Below are 24307 nucleotides of genomic sequence, written 5' to 3'. Positions count from 1 at the left end.
AACAATAGCCAAATTATGGAAAGAAACCAAATGTCCATCAACTGATGAATGGATAAAGAAGATGTGGTATGTATATATACAATGGAATACTCCTCAGTGATGAAAAAGAATGAAATCTTGCCATTTGCAACAACATGGATGGAATTGGACGGTATTATGCTAAGTGAAATAAGTCAGTCAGAGAAAGACAGATATCATATGTTTTTACTCATCTGTGGAATTTGGGAAACCTAACAGAAGACCATAGGGGAAGGGAAGAAACAATAAGTTAAGGAGAGGGAGACAAACCCTAAGAGACTCCTAAATACAGAAAACAAACTGAGGGTTGATGGGGAGTGGAGTGGGGGTGGGTAGGAGGGGAGGCAGGGAAAGTGGGTGATGGGAATTGAGCAGGGCACTTGTTGGGATGAGCAATGGGTATTGTATGTAAGTGATGAATCATGGGAATCTACTCCTGAAGCCAAGACTACACTGTATACACTGTATGTTAGCTAACTTGACAATAAATTATTTAAAAAAAAATAAAAAAGAAATGGAAAGGGCTATTTCATAATAGGGAAAAAGTCAGTAAACTAGAACCCAGTACAATTTCTGAAAGATTCCTGGGACATGGGCCAGAGAGTTTCTTGGTGGATAACTATTTGCCACCTCTCAGGTGCCCTTGGCAATGGGTACCCTGATGAAGGAGGCTGAATCAAGAGAGGCTGCTTTGGTTGGTTGAGTTACTTTAGTCTTACATGAGAGGGTAGGAGACCATGTGATCTTGTGTTTCCCACACTTACTCGCTCTAAGCTTGAGTTTTCTTATCCATGAGATAAGAGGACTGGAGACAGTAATTCTTTGGTTTATTCCAAGTTCTTTGATTCTTCTATAATTGGGATTATTCATTTCCTTAAGTAAGATTTTCCACCTTGACCAGAAATCTTACCTTCCAAAAGGACTTGATGAACCTGAATTCCTGGCTTGCAGGAACTGAATGGAGAATTCATGCACTGTCCACGTTCTTATTTAGCTACAGCTACTTCTCAAGAGCCTCTGAAGCAATTAGTTCATAAACTGTTTAATTTCCTAATTATTCTCCTCTGCTCTGGATAACATCTGGGATTTGTAATACATAGGCGGTGTCCAGTTTTAACTTCTGATCAATTTAACTAGAGCTGGTGGTAGCTCCAGGAAAGGTGGAAGGGTAGCCACAGGCTCTGTGAGAAGGTGTGGAGCTTCCCACCATCCAAACACCTCTGCTGAAGGGGACCCCAGTCTGGCTTTGGCTTTGCTCCAGGCCCTGGGCTCAGCGTACAAGGGGTGTTGTCCCATGATACAGACATGATGTCGGGTTCACAAGGACAATCGATACAATGGCCAAGGGCCTTTGTGAGAGTGAGTTGGAGGGAGGTTTGTCCATCTTTAATATCACCACCTTGATGTTGACAGGAGACATCAGGGTGCTCTCTATATACAGGTGACGGGCTTGTCCCAGGTGAGAGAACAGTTTCAAGGAAAAGCAGCCATTATGGGGAAGGTGATGAATGTGCCATTCTAAAAACCAACCATATTATCATACCACATGATCATCCGCCAGTTCTGAATAATTCTAAACTTAGTATGAAAGTGAGGAGTCAAAATGACTGCACTAGTCACTATAAAAATTTCAGGTGGTAAATAGTTGATCATTGAGTTTCACATTACTTATTCTCAAGAATATGAATGACAAATGGGTTTGGTTTGCACAAGTGATATTTTTTAGAGTGGCCTCGATTAATTTTCATTGAATACCTTGTATATTGACTCTTCACCCTGTTAACACCCTGGTTTGACTTAAGAAAAATGTAACAGGTATGCTGTTTTGTTTTGTTTTGCTTTGTTTTGCTTTGCTTGGGAGTAAATAAAGGAAAATGGATGGTTTCACAAAAAAAAAAAAAAAAATTACCAGTATGTAATTTAGTTTGTATCAATACTTTTAAACCCAAGAAATAACTCATAAACTTTATGGAAATGATTTGTAACTGGCTATTAAACTGTCAATGCTCATATTTCTTGGTGTGAGAGTATGATGTATTGCTAAATGTCTTTCAGAGGGTAATGGATTGTGTGGGGAAATGAATTCAAGCTGATAGCTGCTGGGGCAAAGAGGGAGTTGAAATACTAATAGTGTTACCCAGATGCCAGAGGCCAGGATAACATATTTAGGCAAGTAATCATATAACGCTGTTCTTGACTGTGCCCCTTTAAATTCTAGAAGCAGTTAAGAGACAAACAGGCTTGCTGAGAATCTCTGCAAATGCAACTGTTTCTAAAGTTAAAAAGATATTTACTGGACTATCAGTTTCATCTACATTATACGTCATACTTTGAAATGGCTTAATACAGAGGAAAATACATTAGTGATCTAACATATAAACCTCAAAACGAATTCAAACTGGAAACTTCCTTTTCTAAGTTAGTCATTTTAAATTTAGTTTTAAAGGAAGCAATGAAGTGGAGGGGTGGGATGGGAGGAGGGTAGAAGGGAGGGTTGCAAGCACTGACTTGGAGGTCTAGAAAGCTAAGTACTGGCCCTAGAGCTAGTGAGAGGGTGAGCTCATCTAGGTCACTTATTAGTCTCTGCACCTGTTTACTCGGCTGAACATTAGATACCTCTAAGTACTTCCAAGATCTAAGACCTGTGGTTAGGGTCTAGAAGCCATGATTCTAAGATAAACATCTTATCCTCATCCCAACACCCTTCCTCAAGTGCATCTGCCCCACTCCCGCTCTACCCTGCAACAGTACACTCCAGGCACTGCTCTCGGTTTTTAAACAATAGAATCCAGGCAGCATTCTCTGGTCCCCACCACCCCCCTTTCCTCTTTTACATTTTAATAGGTTATGGCTAATAAAGCTTTAGGTAAATAAGTCAGTGAAATGCAGTAATTTTCCCTGGACTGGCTGTGGGTATATTCAGGCATTGGATCACAAATATGCACAGCCATGAAGAAAAATTATATGTACATATATGTATTTTAAATATTTTTTTTGAGAGAGAGCACAAGCGGGGCAGAGAGAGAGAGAGAGAGGGAGACAGAGGATCTGAAGCAGGCTCTGTGTGGACAGCAGAGAGCTGGATGTGGGGCTTGAATTCATGAACTGAGACAAAGTTGGAAGCTCAATCGACTGAACCACCCAGGTGCCCTACATATATGTATTTAAAAAAACAAATTTAATTCTTCTTTGTAAAATGATCCTGTATTCAGACTGTTAGAACTGTCTTAATGATATTCTATTAAGGGAAGGTGAGGGCAGTTTCCAACAGCCCCATCTTTTCATTGTTTTAAAGGGGAATTTTTAAAAAGTATTCAATAAATAAAGTGATTTGGCAATTTTATTGATAATTACTTGTATTATCAAATATAACTAAAATGCTTTTACATAACATTTAAATGCTTTTATAAATATAGTTTGCCTGTCGTTGCCTTATTTCTTGGACTTCTATGTGCAATTGTGTGAAGATGCTTTGATTACAGAGCAGTGTACAGAGGTTTCCATTTTGTCTCTGAGTAGGAGGTTGCTATTTATGGGACTTAAAAAATTGTAGACAGATTCTAGTTTTAAAACTAAGGAAAAATCAGAGTGGTGATATCTCAAATGAACTTGAGCAGAAATTTGTTTGATTTTTATATAACTGGAAGAAAAAAATCCAGCCTCTCATATTCTCAACACCTAGGGACTGACTCTATGAGGAGAGGAACATGTTTTTCTGTCTCTTCCCTGCTGCTTATAGGGTCGGCCAGGGTAATAAGATCTTTTTACAAATTTTATATAGGATGTATTGAAGAGAAATTGTCACTGCAAAATGTTTTATTATTAAGCCTGCCGACTAGGAGTAGATGGTTCCTTTTGACTAGGAAATGACCTTTGTTTTTTTGCTTATGTGTATACGGTCCACAAAGGTTTCAAATGGAAAATTTAAAAGAGTATTTAAAGGTAGAACACTAGCAACTGTGGACAGAAAATGAAAGAGTGAGGCATTAGGAGAGAAAAAGCAGCCAGTGAGAAATGGCTGGAGGTAGGGATGGCCCAGGGAGCATTAAGAACCATGATGTCAAGTGCAATCATCTGAATATGTTTCCATGCACTCAAGTGCAGAATCAGTATATCTGTCCTCCCAGGGAGTACAAGCAGTCATATTATTTGGGATGGTGGAGGTGGAGTGAGGGAGTTTTCCTTACCCTCTTCAGGTTGTGTAAGAGTCTCTAAATGCTTACACAACTTAGAAAATGTGGGGATGGCCTCTGGTCTTTGGTTGGTCGATGCTGAAAACACTCTTTATTCAAGCTTGCTTGGCCTATTCAAGGGCTGGTGGCTGCCTCCTCTATAGCAGGCTTGGTACAGGTATCTTGTACCATGGTTCTTGTTATGGGTTGAATTGTGTCTCTCCCCAAAAAAGATATGTTGAGGTCCTGAGACCAATACCTCAAAATATGACCTTATTTGGAAAGAGGGTCATTGCAGATGTAATTTGTTAAGATGAGGTCATACTGAAGTAGGGTGAGCCCCTACTCCAATATGACTGCTGTCCTTATGAGAAGATGGTCATGTGAAAACAGAGACACACAATGAGAATGCCATGTGACTACAACAGCAGAGATTGCAGTTGTGTGCCTGCAAACCAAGGAATGCCATGGACTGTCCGCGTTCCATCAGAAGCTAGAAAGAGGCAAGGAAGGATTCGCCTCTACAGGTTTCAGAGGGAGCATGACTCTGCTGACACCTTGATTTTTAGACTTCTGGCCTCCACAATGGTGAGAGCATAAATTCCTGCTGTTTTAAGCCAGGCAAGGCAGTTTGTGATACTTTGATGTGGCAGCCCTAGGAAATGAATACAGCTCTCCAGGCTGGGGCACTTGGCATTTGGTCCCCAAGTATCCCCACTCCATCCCCTCAAAGGTGTTTCCAGCAGGGGTGCTGCTTGGGGTAGGGTACAAATGGGCCACACTCCCTCCTTAGGCCAAAGCCTGAGCCCTCCTCCCCCTTCCTTCAGAGGCAGCCCAGTTTAGCCTCCCTCAAAGAATCCGAATCACAATAGATTCCCTTGTGGAGTCAGAGAGTAAAAAGAACTTGGGCCTTAAAACACAAGACTGGCCTTTTCTTACTGGATTGATGAAAGGGATAGAGAATTTATACTTCTCTGTTGAGGGTACAAGGATTGAAGGAAACCAATAACATCAAAAAAAAAAAAACCCAGTGGATTTTTCCATAATAGCTTACCTTATCATGTTAGTGTACCCTGTCTTGTGCTGCCCGCAACACAATCTCAGTCCCCTCAAACCTTGAGAGGATGGTGTGAGAAACAGCGTGTACCTCTGTGTCAGAAGTACAGGGAAGTATGGCCCTCTCCTTGCACCCTGCGTCATGTCATGACTGGCAACATCAGCATCCCTCTGAGAGGAAGCATGGGTAATGGAGGTATGGGCAGGACTATGAGCCACAGACAGGCACTGAGTGGCCAAGTGGCAAGGAGGTCACCTCTGCAGTTAGGAACACAATGTCCTGGAATAGCCCCCCTTTCCCAAACATGCTAGTATAAGGAGGACTTAGTCACTTGGGTTGCATTTACATTTAGAGATAGACAAGGGACTACTTGAAGGACTGACTGTATGGTGAATATTTGGAAATAGAGATTTGTTTAAGGAATAGTTAACAGTCCCAAAGAGTTTAACTGCCACTTCTCCAAAGGAAAAGAAATGGAAATATACTATATAACCAAAGAGAACTGAAACAATAATAATAATTTTCCTGAATGTAAAAGATGGTGAAACTTTTTAATATATTTCCTAAAATTTGTGAAATCACTGTCCTTGGTCTTTAAGAATAGGTTGTGAAACTGAGAAAGTGAGAACCAATGGGTTGCCAGCCTGCCTACAACAGGATGTTTAAACTCAGTGTAAGTATGAGTATTTTAAGTCTAAAATAAATATTTTCTAATAAAAGAAAATATAGACACAATATTCCTATACTTAAGATGAAACAAAGCCTTAAAATTAGACCTTTTCTTTTCTTTCTTTCTTTCTTTCTTTCTTTCTTTCTTTCTTTCTTTTTTTGGTTTGCAGTCAAGATCAATTGTTTCTTTCTCAGAAAATATCCATTTAAAAAACCTCATTGACCTTTCAGTACCTCACTCCTCGACTAGTTAGTACCTCCTTCCTGCTAACAACCTCTGCTAATGTCACCCACCAACAGCTAGACAGGCTGTCCAGTAAGGGACTTATTCTCTGAAATTTGCTTAACTTCACTCTACAAAATATTACACATCTAGTCGAAAGTTGTTTGCCATAAAATATCTCAGAGGAGAGAAAAAGTGTGGATAAGGGGATAATGAAACAAAATTAATAACTGTTGATAAATATTAATAATTGTTAAACTTGGGTGATGGGTACATACATGGGGGACACATTATATCATTCTTCCTACTTTTGTGTATTTTTAAAATTTCCATAATAAAAGCTTAAGCCACAATAATAAAGATGATAGCTGGTATCTTTCCACAGGAGATTGCTTAATGACAAGTGGCAATGAATATGCCAAAAGTAATTAACACATTCTAATGAGTTATACACATGTTAACGTGCACTTATTATCTTTAACTGTGACAAGTATGTATTTAGAGAGCCTTTTGGGAGTGATTCTAGTGTAGGAATGTTACTAAGTGTAGGATGAAAAAGTTTGGAGAAAAGCAAGTTCTCTAAGGGGGCTTAAATTAAATCATGATATGTAGGTCTTGAATTGGTTCTGCATGTGTCCTGAAAAATTTCTCTAGTACTCACCTTGTGAAGGGGAAAACAGGAAATACTTCATATTTCAATTACTGAAATAGCTATGACATTTCTCGCCTAAGCATCTTTTTAGTGACTTGACCCTGGTGTGGTGACAAGGCCTGCTCGGTTGCCTGCAGTGGGGATGGCATGTGAGGGTGGAGGGGCCTGGCAGGAAGTCAGCAGGAGCTCAATCCCCCACTGGTGATCGCTGAAGTCAGGCTGCTACACGCCAGAAGAGGAGCTTTGCTTTGGCAGGGTATCTGAAAATGTCAGCATTATTCTCTTCCAAAACTATTTTTGCCTTTTACATTTTAATTATTCTAAAATTTTGGAAAGCATCTGAACATGGTAAAGAAACTTTATTCGTTGTTTTGGCACTTGCTGTACTTATAGATTCCTATCTTTTTTCTTTTTTTAATGTTTATTTATTTAAGCAGGGGGAGGGGCAGAGAGAGGGAGAGAGAATCCCAAGCAGGCTCTGTATGGGACTCCATCTCATGAACCATGACAGTATGACCTGAGCTGATATTAAGAGTCATCTGTTAATTGACTGAGCCACCCAGGCACCCCTGTAGATTCCCATTTCTAGTACACTATTTTTAGATTTCCTTAAAAAATTAAACACAAATAACATGGGTAGTTTAAGTGAATTTGGTGTTTCTGAAAGGTAAATGAGGTCTCTTACATAGCCTGAAGTTCTTGGTTCATTTACAGAAAACAGAGGGCAATTGCCTTGTGGCTCAGCTTATATCCTTATAAAAATGATGTTAAGACCAGGCCCAGTCTCAGATATTTTGAGACCAAGTCTGTTACTGGGTTAAATTCCTCACAACTTGGCCCTTCCCAGCCCTTCCAGCCCTTCTGTCTTCCCTCAAGCAGCACATTAACTTGGCCTGCCCTAACTTCATCTTTCATAAGTGCATTTTTATTTAATAAATCAATACCTAAAAGAATTGTGGACACTTTTTATAGCAATTCAAAGTTATAAAAATGCTTCTCATTATATTTTCTAAATTAAAGCAAATAGCATTATGTATTTAAATGTTCTTTCAATGACTTAGATTAATCATTTTATCACACCTGAGGGACCCACCCAGCCCAAATCTAGAATACTGGGCCAGGTTAACTGTTATTAGAGGGGAGTCCGTGAAAGAAGCAGATCTACCTTCTGGGCCATGAACAAGACGAGGCTGTGGGCTACTGAGGATTCAGTCAAGCGGGCTTAATGCAGCATACAAAAGTTGTCACAAAAAACAGCAGGTGGTAGTTCACACATATGTGGTTCCATAGGGAAGGGAGATTCACCGCAAAATAACAGGAATGATATTATATGTAGACAGAGCATGGCAAGAAGGAACCCAAAAGCAGTAAGTAAATTTTGTTGTTGATCAATAGGAGGTTGGCACAGAGAAGAATGCCTGCTGGTCATAGGGCTTTGTTTCTCTTAAGAGACGCAATGGTGAGAGTTTGGCAGGGCAGGTCTTTCAGAAGGATTTTGTGTACAAACAATCAAAATAAGGATCCAGGTTGTCCAAACTATAAGGTCTTAAAGCCCACTCAGTCATTTCTCCTGCAATTCAAGGCCAATGCCCTGGTAATAGCAGCTTGAAGGCTCTATCAGTTTTCTACTGGTGCATAAGAAATTACAACAAATTTAGTCACTTAAAGCAGCACAAACTTATCTACAGCTTCCTTGGACTAGGCTGGGCACCTACCTGTCAGTTAGGCCCTGTCCTCAGGGTCTCTTGGACTGAAATCAAGTTGTCTGCTGGGGCTGGGATCTTATCGGAGTCTCAGAATCCTCTTCCATCCTCATTCAGGTGGTTGGCAGAATTCAGAGCCTATGGTCGCAGAACTCAGGTCCTTGTTTTCTTGCTGGCTGTCAACTGGGATCACTCTCAGCTCCTAGAAGCTGCCTTCAGGTTCTAGCTCATGGCACTTTCACAACAGAGCATCTTCTTCACAGCCAGCAGGAGAATCTTCCTCAAGTTGGCTACAGTGGAGTCTTACAAAGGCAACACGACCACTAGAACAACTATTCCAACACCTTTGTCCTATAATGTAAACTAACCAAGAGAATGACTATCTTGGGACACCTGAGTGGCTCAGTTGGTTGAGTGTCTGACTTTTCATTTTGGCTCAGGTCATGATCCAAGGGTCATGGTTGGGACTGAGCCCTGTGTCAGGCTCTGTGCTGAGCTTGGAGCCTGCTTGAGATTCTTTCTCCCTCTGCCCCTCTCCCCGGCTCATGCTCTCTCTTTCTCGTTCTAAAACAAAACAAAAACAAAAAGAGAATGACTATCTCATCATATTCACAGGTCCTACCTGCACTGGAAGGGGAGGGGATTATACAGTTCACATACACCACGGGGAGGGAATCTTGAGGTCATTATGGAATTCTGCCTACCACAAATAATGAATTATTCAACACTGAGCCGACATTTATTGTTTATTAAATACCTAGCACTGTACTGCAACTGGGGTTCAAAGCTAAACAAAGATAGGTAAGGAAGCCCACAGACTAATGGAGGAGACAGAATTGAAAATTAATTCTAAAACAAGTTAGTATGTCTGTAATAGTTGAATGTGGAAATAACGCAGAAAAGATAGTCAAGAAGGTGAGGTATAACTCAAAAGATGTTTTTGAGGAAAGAAAAGTCATTTCAGGCAGAAAGCATGTTTATCTGTCAAGGTGTGGAGATATTGAAAAGCCTGTTTGAGAGGCTTTGAGTGGTAGGTCTTGACTGGAATGGAAGGGGCCTGTGGAAGACAGGCCTGAACAGATGTCAAAGGCCAGACCAGGAAGGACACAGAACTTGGAACTTCATTATGGGCAAGAACCGCCAAAGGAATTTGTTAAGGGATATTAATAAGTTAAGGTCATAGAAGCCAAATTATACCAAAAAAAAAATTTTTAAGTGACCCCATAAAAATAAAAATTTCAGCCTAACCAAGCAGAATTGAAAAGCAAAAGTCTCATACAAATTGATAATAGACCAATATCCAAAAGAAAATGAACCAGAGACAAGTAAAAGCAATTAATAGAGGAAATGCAAAAGGCTGATAAACATAGGGAGAAGTGTTTAATATCACTTGTGACTAAGAGAGTGAAGATTAAAATAGTGAAATATAATTTTGGCTATGAAATTGTTAGAATAACGCCTACATAAAAAACATATCTACATACTTAAGACAATTGAAAGACAATTCACCAAAGGTTAAGCAGGTATAGAGAGGTTTCATAGATCATTTTGTTTTCTTCTTCATACTTTGTTTTCTAAATTTTCCCAATAAACCCATATACATTCTTAGAATAATAACTAATATATTCATTTCTTTTACAAAATAGAGCTTCTAATGAAGTAGAGCTTCTAATGAAAAACAGCAGTTCCTGCCTAGCCAATTCACCTCCTGGGGCTACCACTTTCAGCTCTTTCAGTTGGTTCTCCTGGTGTTTACCTCCATATTTCTAAATGATATACATACACTGTTATTTCTGGAGTAATCGATTTTAGCCATTACCTCTTGATAATGGCTTCTTAATACAGAGTTGTAGATTGAGTTCTCTAACACTACCATCTTTTGCCCACTTCTCCCTGCTCCTCTCCTTACAGGTAAGTCATGACTTGAAAAAATTCAACAAATAATGTTTTAAAAACTGTTGTGATTATGTAATAATCATATACATTCTGAGCTACCTTCTGAAACAGGCAGTGTACTACTGCAGGTACGCATTTTTTCTTGTACAAAGTTTTGTTTTCCCTAGAGTTGATAATTTAAAAATTATCTCATTTTTTTTTTGTTTGCATAGTTTCCTATGTTCCTGTTGATGTTTCCTAAATTCTCCAACATTTGTCAAATGCTTATCAATGAGTTTTCTAACGCTCAAGCACATTAAATAATACATCTTTCCACTTCCCTCTCTCTCCCATATCTTCCTTCCACACACCTCCCACCTCTTACTCTTGTCCAGGCTGGTTGTTCTCTGGGCTATTACTCAGCTGTGCCCTGGAATCTTCCTTTACTGAACCCCTTGTGTTGAATGTCTTGCTTCCTGGATCCCATCTATTTTATTTAATTTTTATACCATCTTTTGCTAAAACACATCCACCAGCAGTTTCCTAAGATGGGGTATATGGGAGTAAGGCTTTTTTTCCCTAGACTTTGCTGTCTGAAACTATTTTTAGTCTATTCATACTTAATTGTATATATTTTATGCTCACATTTGAATTCTAAATGAAATTCTGTACTGAATTCTAAATGAAAAAACTTTACCCTCAAAAAAATTGGATCAGATTGCTTCACTATTTTCCAGTGTCCTGCTGGAAAATTTGGTACCATTTGTTCTTTTCTATGGACTCCCCCCCACCCCCGCCCCACCTCTTCTTTGGAAGATTTTTGACCATCCTTAGTAGTCTATAATTTCATTATGACTTGGAATTAGTATTGGTGGGCGTCTTTAGTCTGGTAATATATTCTTTGATTCTGCTAAATAGTCTTGTATTGCCTCTTTAATAATTCCTACCCTGTTTCTCTGTCATTCTGGAACTCCTATTAGTCAGCTGCAGTAGGGATTGCCATGTGGGTGGCGGTCAAGTAGCTTCAGATATATAGAGAAAAGGAAGTACAGAATCTAGGAACAAAACAGGACATAAGTGGTCTATTCACAGATAAACAGCTTGACAGTCAGGATTCAACTTAGGAAACAGAAACCTCTCTAGTTACTCTAAGTGGGAAGGTATTCAAGTGAGGACAGTGGAAGGGCTAGGTGGGTAGACTCCAGAACGAATTTCTAGGAATAATTTTAAGAAAAAGGTGGCCAAAATGGCTTATGGCAGGGGGTGGCCATCACCTCAGCCACAGTGGGGAAGGTGGGGAATGAGAAGTCTCTATCTGGAACTGTTCAGTACAATACGCCAACGTAGTAGTGACCCAGGAATCCGGAGTCACAGATGTTGCGATGCCTCTTGACCTTACAAGGCTAGGGCCTAGTGCAGCAGCACTCCAGGACAATCTGAAGTCTGAGTGGCTGAACCTGCCATCTAAAAAGCTAGCGACGGGATGACAGCCCTGCCTCACATGCCCTTTCAAATCTCATCAAGTGCATCTAATTGGCAGAATTTAACTTACTCTCAGAACCTTCAGAACAGAAAAACACAGATTGGGAAGGAGGACAAGGGCCAAGTCACCACAAACACTACAGTCCATACATGCAGGGCAGTGTTGTGTGTGCCCCCAGTGGCATCTACAGTAGGGAGGAGAAGCTGCTGCAGGGGCAGGCTTGATGAGAGGTGGTTGGGATTCACCACATGGAAAAACATTAAGGTCTGACAGGAATCTTTTTTTTTTTTTTTTGAAGTAGAGAAGGTCATTTCACTTATGTAATTTATACCTTGCCTCATTCCAGCAAAGGACCAGAGGAAGAGAGAAAAGGTATGTGTTTGTAGAGAAAGGCAGGGGGCATTCTAATCAGCGTTAACCTATCTATATAAAACTGTGAAGAAAAAAAGATCAGGGTTGTTTTGCCCAGTTGAAACATTTAGTGTGTGGGTGTGGACAATGGCAGAGGGTCATGTAATCAAGTGTTCGGATTTGATGGGAGACAACCCACTCAGAAGCTCTGACATTTCTGACCAGCAGAAAATGAGAGGATACTATCACAATAAAATCTTATATAACCTTTTTTAAAAATAAGGGATCCACCTGAGTCATTGACTTAGGGAAGAGACAAAATAGGAGCTCTTCTGATAAACCCAAAGAATCCAAACTTTTAATTGTCTGTAAAGTTGTAGGTGCCAACTTAACTACACTGATCTTCTGTGCTTAGAAATAGGCAATGTTTTAAGATAATGGTTACAGTCCAGTCGATAATATCTCAGTTTATAAATTCAGATTTTTCCAAAGGGTCCAAAGACAGACAACCCTGCAGACACTCTCCTAGTTTTCTCCATTGTATGTTTTCAGCTTCCAATATTCTAAGGTGCTTCCACAAGCTCCTTTGATTTTCATCCCCTTCTCACACCTGCATAACAAAAATTCCCTTCTCAATCTGTCCATGATTCCTTTGTACTGGCAACACCTAATTAGGAGTACTTGCAGTTTCAAGGCTGTAGGTAGACAAGATTCACATTCCACGTCTAAGTTAGAAATACAGGGCCTAAATATATCTAGACTGTGTTTTAAGTTTTTATTTATTTATTTTGAGGGGAGGGGCAGAGAAAGGGAGAGAGAGAGAGAATCCCAAGCAGGCCCCTCACTGTCAGCACAGAGCTCGACGTGAGGTTTGAACCCATGAACCATGAGATTGTGACCTGAGCTGAAATCAAGAGTTGGATGCTTAACCGACTGAGCCACCCACGCACCCCAAATTCTCTATTTTCTTTCTTTCTCTTTCTTTCTTTTTCTTTCTTTCTTTCTTTCTTTCTTTCTTTCTTTCTTTCTTTCTTTCTTTCTTTCTCTTTCTTTCTTTCTTTCTTTCTTTCTTTCTTTCTTTCTTTCTTTCTCTTTCTTTCTCTCTCTCTCTCTCTCTCTCTCTTTCTTTCTTTCTTTCTCTCTTTCTTTCTTTCTTTCATGTTTATTCATTTTTGAGAGACACAAAGAGACCGAGTGTGAGCAGGGGAGGGGTAGAAAGAGAGGGAGACACAGAATCCAAAGCAGGCTCCAGGCTTCGAGCTGTACAGCACAGGACTGTAACCAACGCAGGGCTCGAACCCAAGAACCGTGAGATCATGACCTGAACCGAAGCTGGACGCTTAACCGACTGAGCCATTCAGGTGCCCCTAGACTGTATTTTAAATGAATATGGGCTGTTACTGAATTTTAAGCAACTTTCGCATAACTAATGTTCATTTCATTAAACAAAGACTATATAAGTGGCACAAAAAGAAATTAATAGGCTCAAATGACCAAACTTTGTGGAAACATTCTTCAAATGAACAGTAATAGCCATTCAGCATGTTTTAGGGATTACTCAAACCTTATGTTTACACATCTACATTATACTTTAAGTATTTTACACTTCTATACCCCAATAAAACTGATTCCTAACTAGTTTTCTCAGAGGATAGTGGTCAACAATAACATCTGTACAAAATTTTTTGAACATCATCTCTACACCTGATAGTTCCCCATGTGGAGCCTCCCTTACCCACACAGAATTCGATAAAAGTACATGTCCTATCCTCCACTAGGGTAAACATCTGACTTTAGTGTCCACTCACATAAGACAGTGATGCAGATATAGGTTAGATGAGGGGGAAAAAACTCTACTGGGACTTTGGTTTGCCAGTGTGGTCAGCAGCAGCCTCAGGGGTTCCAAGGTCCGTAGCAGTGGTGGTGGCAGGTTGCTGCCTGCAAGATGTGCAGTTGACCTGGATTTCAGACAGCAGTTCCTTTCTCCAGCCAGCGCTGTTATGTGGTTCTGATATTGGTTTTAGAGGCTCGGCCTATTCTGCTCGTCCTTCCAAAGAGTCTGCATTTAGTACCTTCTTTCTACTTAAATTGGCTCAGCAGCTCTTCGAAGTGTGTGGTCCAAGGGCTCTAGGGGTCCCCAAGACCCTTTTAGGGGATCTGCGAGATCCTCCCTTTTCTAACTATGTATCTGTGTGAAGCCAGCTTTTTTCTTAGATAGACCTCAATCAAAACAATACCCCAGGAGCACCTGGGTGGCTCAGTCGGTTAAGCGACCGCTTTCGGCTCAGGTCATGATCTCAGTTTGTGAGTTTGAGCCCCGCGTCGGCTGGGCTCTGTGCTGACAGCTCAGAGCCTGGAGCCTACTTCAGATTCTGTGTCTTGCCCTCTCTCTACCCCTCCCCTGCTCATGCTCTGTGTCTCTCTGTTTCTCAATAATAAATAAATGTTAAAATTAAAAAACAAAATAAAAAACCAATACCCCAACAGATTGAATGCAGAAGATGATATGAAAATACAGCTGCCATCTACTGTTAGACATTAAAGAGAATTACAAAAATAGGAAACAATACCATCCTTCTTAATTTTTTTTGGTTTTGGAAAAATTTTATTTTTCCAAAAAAAATGCTATTATATGCTAACATGTAATGAGTTTATTATGTTTTTTTAAATTTATTTTTTATTTTTAAGTAATCTCTATACCCCATGTGGGGCTGGAACTCATGACTTTGAGATCAAGAGTCACATGCTCCACTGAGCCAGTCAGGTGCCCCAATTGTGGGGTTATTTTAAAACTAATTAAATATTTTAAGGACTGCTCAGTTTTCATTCCTAATATAGTAAATATCAATATATGTTACAAACATAAACAAAAGTTCCTTGGGGTCCTAAACAACTTAGGGGCCTCCAAAGACCCTAAGAACAACAAGTTCAACCGCCACAGAAACACAGTAGGTTCTCTTACGTTATCTGAAAACTTTGAATAACAGAGAAGCCTGCCTTTTATACATTTTTTTAATGTTTATTTATTTATGAGAGAGAGACAGAGTGTGAGTGGGGGAGTGGCAGACAGGGAGACACAGAATCTGAAGTGGGCTCCATGATCTGAGCTGTCAGCACAGAGCCTGAGTTGTGGCTCGAACCCATGAACTCTGAGATCATGACGTGAGCTGAAGTCGGACGCTTAACTGACTGACCCCCAGAAGGCTGCCTTTTAAATTTTCCATCCAGATTTGGGTGATCATAAGAGAAAAGGTGGTTTAGAGAGAATACACAGTACTGCTTCCACTAAGGAGAGGGAGATGAAAAGCAGCATACGTTAGACCAAGACCAAAGTCAATGGGAGGGTCAGAAGAGAATTATCTATTTCTAGAAATGAAAGCTCTGAAGGAGACAGACTTAGAACACGGTCCCCAGAGGACACAGAACACTGAATACTAATAATCATAAATATTTCCTAATATTCACACATACCCTCATTTGTATGGATCATTCAATAATCTTTATAATTCATTCATAGCAGCCAGTCCTAGCTTAGGGAAGTCAGAGACAGCTTTAGTGCCAGTGGTTGTGCAGAGGGATGCCTACCAAAAATGCTTTTCTGGAGCCAGAAATGGCTTGAAGAATTTTTACATGTCCAGGAATTTTAATTATATCACTCTGTTCACTCCACATCTTCTTGGTCAGTGTCTACGTCAATGTCTGATATTTGGCAAGGTCAGAGCACAACTGATCACAGAATGGATATCTGACTTGATTCATAGCTCACAGAATCAGTTTAGAGTTAAAAAGGTGAAAACTTAGGTCTCTAAACAGTCGTCTAGTAACAAAATCCAGAAAGTGGTATCTTCATCAAACACAGGAAGTTCCCTTTGGCTTTGTTGGGGTGAAATACAGTCACTTGCAATGCACTGTCTTCAATCAGTTGTCTTTTGGAACTGTTCTCATGTGCAGATCAAATCCATCAGATTTTATGCCAGGATGGCAAGGGCTCTGTTTCATTCGTCACCAAATATACAGAGCCTAGCAGAGTATCTGGAACATGGTAGACAAATAATCACTGATTAAATGAGACAATCAACAGAATGAAGGAATGAACTCGGGCATTCTTCATTTTGCTTTTCTTCCCAAATTGATCAATCCGTATTGGTTAACACTCCATTGCCATTCTTATCTTGTACTTATAAAAATTACTGTCCTGTTCTGAAATTATCATTAAAATTCTTGATACAACACTAACAATTACTTTTACTAAGTTCTCTCATTGTAAACTATTCTATCCATCTACTGAACATTTGTTATTTACTTGCAGAATATGGCTTTAGGCTGGTTCTTCAAGTTTATTTTTTTATTTTCATTTTAAAAAAAATTATTTTATTTATTTTTTTATTAAAAGTTTGTTTTATTTTTCTGTGAAATTGAGTATTAGCCCCCAGTTTACAGTCTGTTTTTTTTTTTTTATGGCTTCCAAACATTTTAAAAGTTATTTTATTTTTGTGAGAGAGAGAAAGAGTGTTAGCAGGGGAGGGGCAGAGAGAGAGACACAGAATCCAAAGCAGGCTCCAGGCTCTGAGCTGTCAGCACAGAGCCCAATGTGGGGCTGGAACCCACAGACCACGAGATCATGACCCGAGCCAACGTCAGACACTTAACTGACTGAGCCACCCAGGTGCCCCTGGTTCTTCAAGTTTAATAATAGGCAATATTATATTTTGACTAGTAGGTCACAGCAACTGACATCAAAATAAGAAAAAAGGATGGGCATAACTTAATTCTACCAAAACACCTAATAGGTACAAGGCTCCATGGTGCCTTCTATATAAAAGTACAACCTATAATTTCCCAGAAATCTCCAATGTAAAATTTAAGTGATTAGACTATGATTGTACTAGAAAAAAAATCCTGCCTATAAATTGCTCTTCTATAAGCTGTTCTTTTAAAATCATCCATGTTAGTTTGGGTTCTCTGAGAAACAAATGATAAGATGGGATTAGATGTGAGAGATTTATTGGGGAGATGTTTTGAATTATAAAGGGGAAAAGTAGGCAGAGTCTGACTCCTGTGAAGGGGAGAGAGAAGGAAAGGAGGATTGGGTAGGAAGAGTCTCAGATGGTCTGAAGAAAGCATGGTCTGAACAAAGTACTGGGCAGGTTAATGGGGAGTGTTTGAGTCAATGCCACCCACCAGGGGCGTGGGCCAGCATACTCATTCATTGGCTGAGAACAGCCTGGGGAAAGTGTGTCCTCAGCAGGAACACAGTGTTGGATTCCATGGGATAGTAGCTGGGGTTCTCAGTCAACTCTGCTTCTCATAGGAGATGTGAGTGATGCATATCCATTGCTGCTGTATCATTTTTTGAAGACTTCAGGTTTTTCCATTTAATGTTTGATGGACATAAAGACCATAAATGTTTTCATGCCATCAAATCTTACCTATATATTTGACAGCTGTCATGAAACATGTTACTATTAACAGAGGTTAAGGATTCTGTTATCTTAATACAACACTTTGGTTGTAACATCCTTTATATTAGTGTTTGACGTGTCTAAAGTTGTCTTTCCTCTATCACATCATAAACACAAGCAAGAATATGCAATACAAAATAATTTGATACAGTATTTCTGGAGTAACATAATAAAAACCTCCATTAATGTGGGCTAATTGAAGGTTGACTAAATTACAGAATGTTTTTAAAGGAATGTGGTTCTTACTTAGCAACATACATAGTAACTGCCATTAGAAGAACAAATGTTGACAAAGACTGATGACTAGGCCCAATTACCACACCAGTTAGTTTGTTTCTGAGAACACACATTACAAAAAGTTTATTTATGTAAATAAATCTCCTACAATCTTCTCAAATAATACTACACTTATAATTCATGTCACACAATCATCAGCCCACTGCATTATCTTCTACAGGCCGTGCAAACCCCTTCTTCCTAGGTAATTTCAGTGTAGCCTGGGGGCTGAAGGCCCAATCCCTGTGACAGAGTAAGGCCAGAGGCCAGCATGGGTTGCCACAGGCAAGCCCAGCAATTTCTATTCTTCCTTTCCATTCCATGTCTATAAACTGGCCTTGACTTTTCCTGACCCAGTTATCCAAAGGCCACAGGACAAGAGCTTTTGAGTCATCAAAACTGACTAAGCTGGCCCATTTCATCCCCTGCTTTTGTCACAAATTGGTCCTCTGTACCTAAATTTTGTTTTAACAAACTAGTGCATATTTCTGCTCAGTTCATCGGTGCAAAAAATCACTAATTTTCTTACTAATGATTTTGTAATGTTATATTCATAAAACAATTTCTTTTTTTTTTTTTAACGTTTATTTATTTTTGAGACAGAGAGAGACAGAGCATGAATGGGGGAGGGTCAGAGAGAGGGAGACACAGAATCTGAAACAGGCTCCAGGCTCTGAGCTGCCAGCACAGAGCCTGACGCGGGGCTCGAACTCATGGGCCGCGAGATCATGACCTGAGCTGAAGTCGGCCGCTCAACTGACTGAGCCACCCAGGCGCCCCTAAAACAATTTCAATTAAAGTATTTCAAACTTAGTTTCTAAATATTTCCCCCCAGAAAACCTAGAGACTTGGAAAAATACATTTATGATTTACAGATAGCTAACACTTAATGAGAGGTTTGTGCTATGCACTGTTCCAAGTACATGTACCTACTCATTTAAAGTTCTCAACTGCCCAAAAAGGGCAGTATTATCTCCAATTTACACATGAAGATACTGAGGTATGGAAAAGTTGAATAACTTACCCCAGGTCACACAGCTAGTAAGTAGCAGAGCCAAAATTTGAACCTAAGTAATCTGTCTCTGGAGCTAGACTTTCTGTTGTTACTGTGGCCTTATAAAACTATAACGTGTTATTTAACTCACATTCAAAAAGCACTATTACCTAGCATATAGCAATAAAAATCACTAAAACTTGTTTTATTTACATTTGTACTTTATAAGCAGCTGATTAATTTAAAATGCAATATGATGAAATATGCAGCTCTAATCATCTTTTATATACTCCAATATATTTAAATTAAAATTAATGTGCTAATGTAGAAATATTTCCCCTTTCTTAATTTATAGCAGCATATTTCCTTTCAAGGCATTATTTGTGGGTTTTTAAAACATTTTTATTTATTTTTGAGAGACAGAGTATGAGCAGGGGAGGGGCAGAGAGAGAGGGAGACACAGAATTTGAAGCTGCAAGCTGCAGGCTCCGAGCTGTCAGCACAGAGCCCGATGCGGGGCTCAAACCCACAAACTGAGAGATCATGACCTGAGCTGACGTTGGAAGCTTAACTGACTGAGCCACCCAGGCACCCCTATTTGTGTTTTTAAACACATTATAGAGATTAAATGACTTAAAGGATATACAGAGAGAAAATAATGAGAACTAAATTAATTCAGATGTACATATTCAGAAAAAGATACTGAAGTTAATAATATATGGCTTAAAAGTCAATACAGCGTCCTTTTCGTTCCCAATCTCCATATCGGGTAGGTTCTGGGCCTCTGGGTCCACCTTTTTCTTTGGTAACGGGATTAATATCATCTGGAAATTCTAAAGAAAGACAGAAGATACAAAAAAAAAAAAAAAAAAAAAAAAAAACAGTCAATAGAGACAAGAAAAGTGTGAAGACCAATTCTGAAGACAGAGTGGTCGAGTTGCAGAGTTGAGAAATCACTTCTGGACACAATTGTCATATCCAACGAACTTTATTACCTACATTAATTACTTAGAATTCTTGGAGTGTTCTCAGGCCCCAATATGGGGAGTGGCTGCATTTGTATGGATGGATTAAAAGAGAGGGAAAGGAATGCAGGGAATACAGAGTACAAATCCATAGGGTTTGGAAGGTTGTGAAACAAGGTTACTTTGGCTCACTGCCTCAGTTTTCTTACCAGTAAAATGGGTATAACAACCATATCTGATTTGCTATGTTGAAAATTAAACAAAGAGATGCATGTAAAGGATCCAGCTCACTGCCGGGTACCTAAGAATGCCCAATTAATTTTAGTCATGAGTATTATTGTTCTTCATCATAGGATTTTGGCTTCATGAAATGGTTAGCTGACACTGCCATTCATGGACATAACAACTATTACTCTGAATACTGTGTGTTCATAAAGGACTATTCATCTTGAGTCTGGCCCAATTCTGAGTACTTTATTCACAGTAACTCATTTAATCCTCCTAATAATCATATGGGACAGGAACAATTATTGTCTCCATTTTATAGATGAGGAACATGAGACACAAAGAGGTTCAGAAAGGTGCTCCTGATCACACAGCTAGCTACCAAGTGATAAACAGAGTTTGAATTCAGACAGTCTGGTTGCAGTCTTGTTTTTAACCCATAAACTACTGCTCTGTATATGGGATGGACAGAAGAGGAGTCAGCTATTAGAAAGAACCCCAATTCTTACTCTGTGTCTCTTTAGAAAACTAGATGAACATCACCAAAATCCCATAGTCCCTGTCTAGGAAAAAAGACAATTAACCCTGAAAATTTTCAAATACGTATCTGTTTTTAAAATTCTTTCTCTACTGTGAATCAAGTATTCCCTACCCTGTCATTCTATTTTCTAAGAACTTGCTGGGACTTCCTCTGAAAGCATCTAATGGAAACTCTTCCATCTCCCATATTTCTGGGGCTCACCGACTATCTTCATCAGCTTGGGTTGCCAAAACAAACTACCGTAGACTTAAACAACAGAAACTAACTTTCTCACAGCTCTCGAGGCTAGGAGTCTGCAAGCAGGGTGCCAGCATGGCTGGGTTCTGGTGAAGACTCTTCCTGGCTTGTAGACAGCCCCTTCTCAGTGTCCTCACATGGCAGGGAGAGAATGATGGCACGCTCTCTAGTGTCTCTTCTTATAAGGACACGAATTCTGACATAGGGAATTCTCATGACCTCATTTAAAACCAACTCTAGGGGCGCCTGGGTGGCTCAGTTGGTTGAGAGCCCGACTTCGGCTCAGGTCATGATCTCATAGCTCATGGGTTCGAGTCCTGCATCGGGCTCTGTGCTGACAGCTCAGAGCCTGGAGCCTGCTTCAGAGCCTGTCTCTCCCTCTCTCTCTGCCCCTACCCCGCTCATGCTCTGTCTCTCAAAAATAAACATTAAAAAAAATTAAAAAAAAAACTAATTATCTCTTAAAGGCCCTATCTCCAAATACCACCCCCATTGGGGGGTTAGGGATTCAACATATGGATTTTAGGGAGACACAACTCAGTCCATAGCACTAGGCAAGAAAGAAAGGGTCAAGATGTCCCTGCACCTCACTGCTACTTCCAGTCTCTCATTCTACCACCAAATCTTTACAGCCTTTCCTCTTTTGAATTCTGCACCATTTACTTGTCCAGTGCTTTTCTGTAGTCCAGTAATAAAGTCAAAGACTCTTCTAACTTCTTGGATAGGATCAATATTTGATTCATAGTTTGATCTCTCCCCATTGTTCTTCATATCAACATGCACATTAGTATCCTCACATACTGGGGACATGGAGGTCCTTAATCCTCTTTCCTAGTGATCTTCACATCCACTTGTGCTATCCATTTCGATTTCATTATCTCCTGAATGTGTTCCTTCTCCAAGTCTCACACTCTTGAGCTTTCTTCTTTCTGACTGCAGCCTCCTATGGAGGCTTTTCCCTCATGTTTGTTTAACCCAATTTTCACCCTCATTATAATCTATAGCTTTCTGAAATTCTTTACTCTCATTAGTTCCATCCTGAGTCATGCTTGGAGTCATATTCTAGACTAATGCAACCATTTTCTAACTCATCTCTGTTTTCTGACTCTCATGACTCCAGCCTAACCTGCATAGAAGGATAAACTAATCTTTCTAAAACAGAATCCCTCCTCCACATTACATTAAGTGAAAGAGGCCAGACACAAATGATTATGTACTGTACGATTTCATTTATATAAAATCCTAGGAAGGGCAAAATTATAGTGACAGAGAACAGATTCATGGTTGCCAGGGGGATGGGAGAATGAAACTAATTATAAAGAGGCACCAGGGGCTCTTTGTGGGATTGAATTGTTTTATACTTTTTGTTGGTTATATGGTTATAAACATTGTTAAGATTCATAAAACTGTTTCTTAAAATGGAGGGATTTTATTATATGCAGATTATACTACAGTAAAGCTGATTAAAATAATCTCCATTCAAAAAACTTGAGAGCTTTCTTCACTGTCTACTGCATAAAGCCCATACGCTATAAACTGGTACTTCAGGCACTCCCAGACTTGAGCCAAATCTACCTTTCTAGCTTTATATTCTATTAATCCACTATATACACCCTATGCTGCAGCAAAACAGGAACATTGGCTGTATCTTGCATGTGTCTCCCTGGCCTCTCTTTCTCTGACCACATCTTTCTTTTTTTTATTTTAGAGAGAGCACATGAACAGGGAAGAGGGCAGAGAGAGAGAGAGAGAGAGAGAGAGAGAGAGAGAGAGAGAGAATCTTAAGCAGGCTCCATGCTCAGTGCAGAACCCTACACAGGGCTTGATCCCATGTTCTGGGATCATGACCTGGGCCGAAATCAAGGAGTCAGATGCTCAACTGAATGAGCCACCTAGGTGCCCATCTTTCTCTTTTTTGAAATGTCTCCCTACCATTCCTTAACTACTTATGATTTTATTGTGCCTTTTAAACCAAGCTCAATGTTAATCTCTTTTCTCTCCTTTTTTTCTGAACTTTTTGCATTATCTCTTATGCCAGTTACCACATGATGTCCTGTTGATAGTTATTTTCGTATCTCATTTTCCTTATTCATCTTTGCATCAAACAGGGTGTTCAGATGCAAACAATCTTCCTTTATTATCTTAACATTTTTTTTAATGTTTATTAGAGAGACAGAGCGTGAGTGGGGGAGGGGTAGAGAGAGAGGGAGACTTGGATCTGAAGCAGGTTCCAGGCTTTGAGCTGTCAGCACAGAGCCTGACACGAGGCTCAAACTCACGAACCATGAGATCATGACCTGAGTTGAAGTTGGACACTTAACTGACTGAGCCACCCAAGCACGCCCCTTTATTATCTTAATGAAGTCTACTCTCTGCAAAGGGACCACCTATATATTTTTCTTAGAATGACATGCGTACCATAGGCAGGGAGACAAGCCCAGAAAGAAGGAAACAAGGAAGAAGACAAACTTGTTAGGAGACCAACAAAACCACAGATGCTTGAATTTGGGCTTCATTGGCAGGATGAATGAGTTTGACATGTTAAGAAGGTATTGGATCCAGGACACAGGAGAAGCAGGAGTGAAGGATATCCCCAGATTTCTGACTCTCTACTTTTGGGCAGAGGTAGAAGAGCTTAAAAAAGAAGTGAGGAAAAATTGGTTGAAGAAATAGGAGGAGAAACTGGGCAAAGCATAACCAAAACCACGACAGGCAGATTTCTAGCAGCAGTGGTTAACAATGTTGAAGCTTGTAGACAGTTCATATAAAATGAGGACTAAAAGGCATTTGCTGGGTTTGGTGATATTTACCAGACCAGCTTCTAAGAGATGGTAGGTTCAACATAAATTGCAGTGACTCAAAAATTAAGATGAATAGCTGGCACTGTGTCAAACAGATGATTACTTTTTGAAATGTGCTTTTTTCTTTACTATGTGAAATATATATAACATTTATCATATTAATCCCATTATGATATAGTTTATCATTTTAACCACTTATAAGTGTACAATTCAGTGGCACTGACTATATATATTCTCATTGGTAACTATCACACTATCTACACCCACAAGTTTTTCATCATCCTCAATATAAACTCTATACCCATTAAGCAAAAACTTTCCCTTTCTCCCTTCCTCTAGACTTTGATAACCTCTATTCTACCTTGTCTCTATGAATCTGCCTACTCAAGGTACATAATTTAAGTGGAATCATGTATTTGTCCCTCTGTGTCTAACTTATTTCACTAAGCATAATGTTTTCAAGGTCCATCCATATTGTAGCACATTATTATTTTTTTTTCAACGTTTTATTTTTATTTTTGGGACAGAGAGAGACAGAGCATGAACGGGGGAGGGGCAGAGAGAGAGGGAGACACAGAATCGGAAACAGGCTCCAGGCTCTGA

At 39.7% G+C, this 24307-nt stretch overlaps 2 protein-coding genes across 3 annotated transcripts in view; both read right to left on the bottom strand.

Annotated features, from left to right (window-relative positions):
- Positions 1–24307, bottom strand: part of SMAP1 (small ArfGAP 1) — a 279736-nt gene that overhangs the window by 243635 nt on the left and 11794 nt on the right. The window contains exon 2 of one of the 2 annotated variants that reach the window (XM_045057719.1): positions 8507–8796. The gene's annotated coding sequence lies outside the window, so the exon portion shown is untranslated. Of the gene's footprint in view, positions 1–7956; positions 8082–8506; positions 8797–24307 lie in introns of those variants that run through there. The other variant, XM_045057720.1, reaches the window with a different exon arrangement.
- SDHAF4 (succinate dehydrogenase complex assembly factor 4) overlaps positions 19606–24307 on the bottom strand; it is a 31245-nt gene continuing 26543 nt past the window's right edge. Inside the window, exon 3 of the mRNA XM_006931837.4 lies at positions 19606–19768. Coding sequence (XP_006931899.1) covers positions 19659–19768 — 110 coding nt within the window. The 3' untranslated portion in view covers positions 19606–19658. The remainder of the gene's footprint in view (positions 19769–24307) is intronic.

The sequence above is a fragment of the Felis catus genome, chromosome B2 (assembly GCF_018350175.1).
Source record: "Felis catus isolate Fca126 chromosome B2, F.catus_Fca126_mat1.0, whole genome shotgun sequence".
Classification (NCBI taxonomy): domain Eukaryota; kingdom Metazoa; phylum Chordata; class Mammalia; order Carnivora; family Felidae; genus Felis; species Felis catus.
This window is presented reverse-complemented; position numbering and strand designations above follow the sequence as displayed.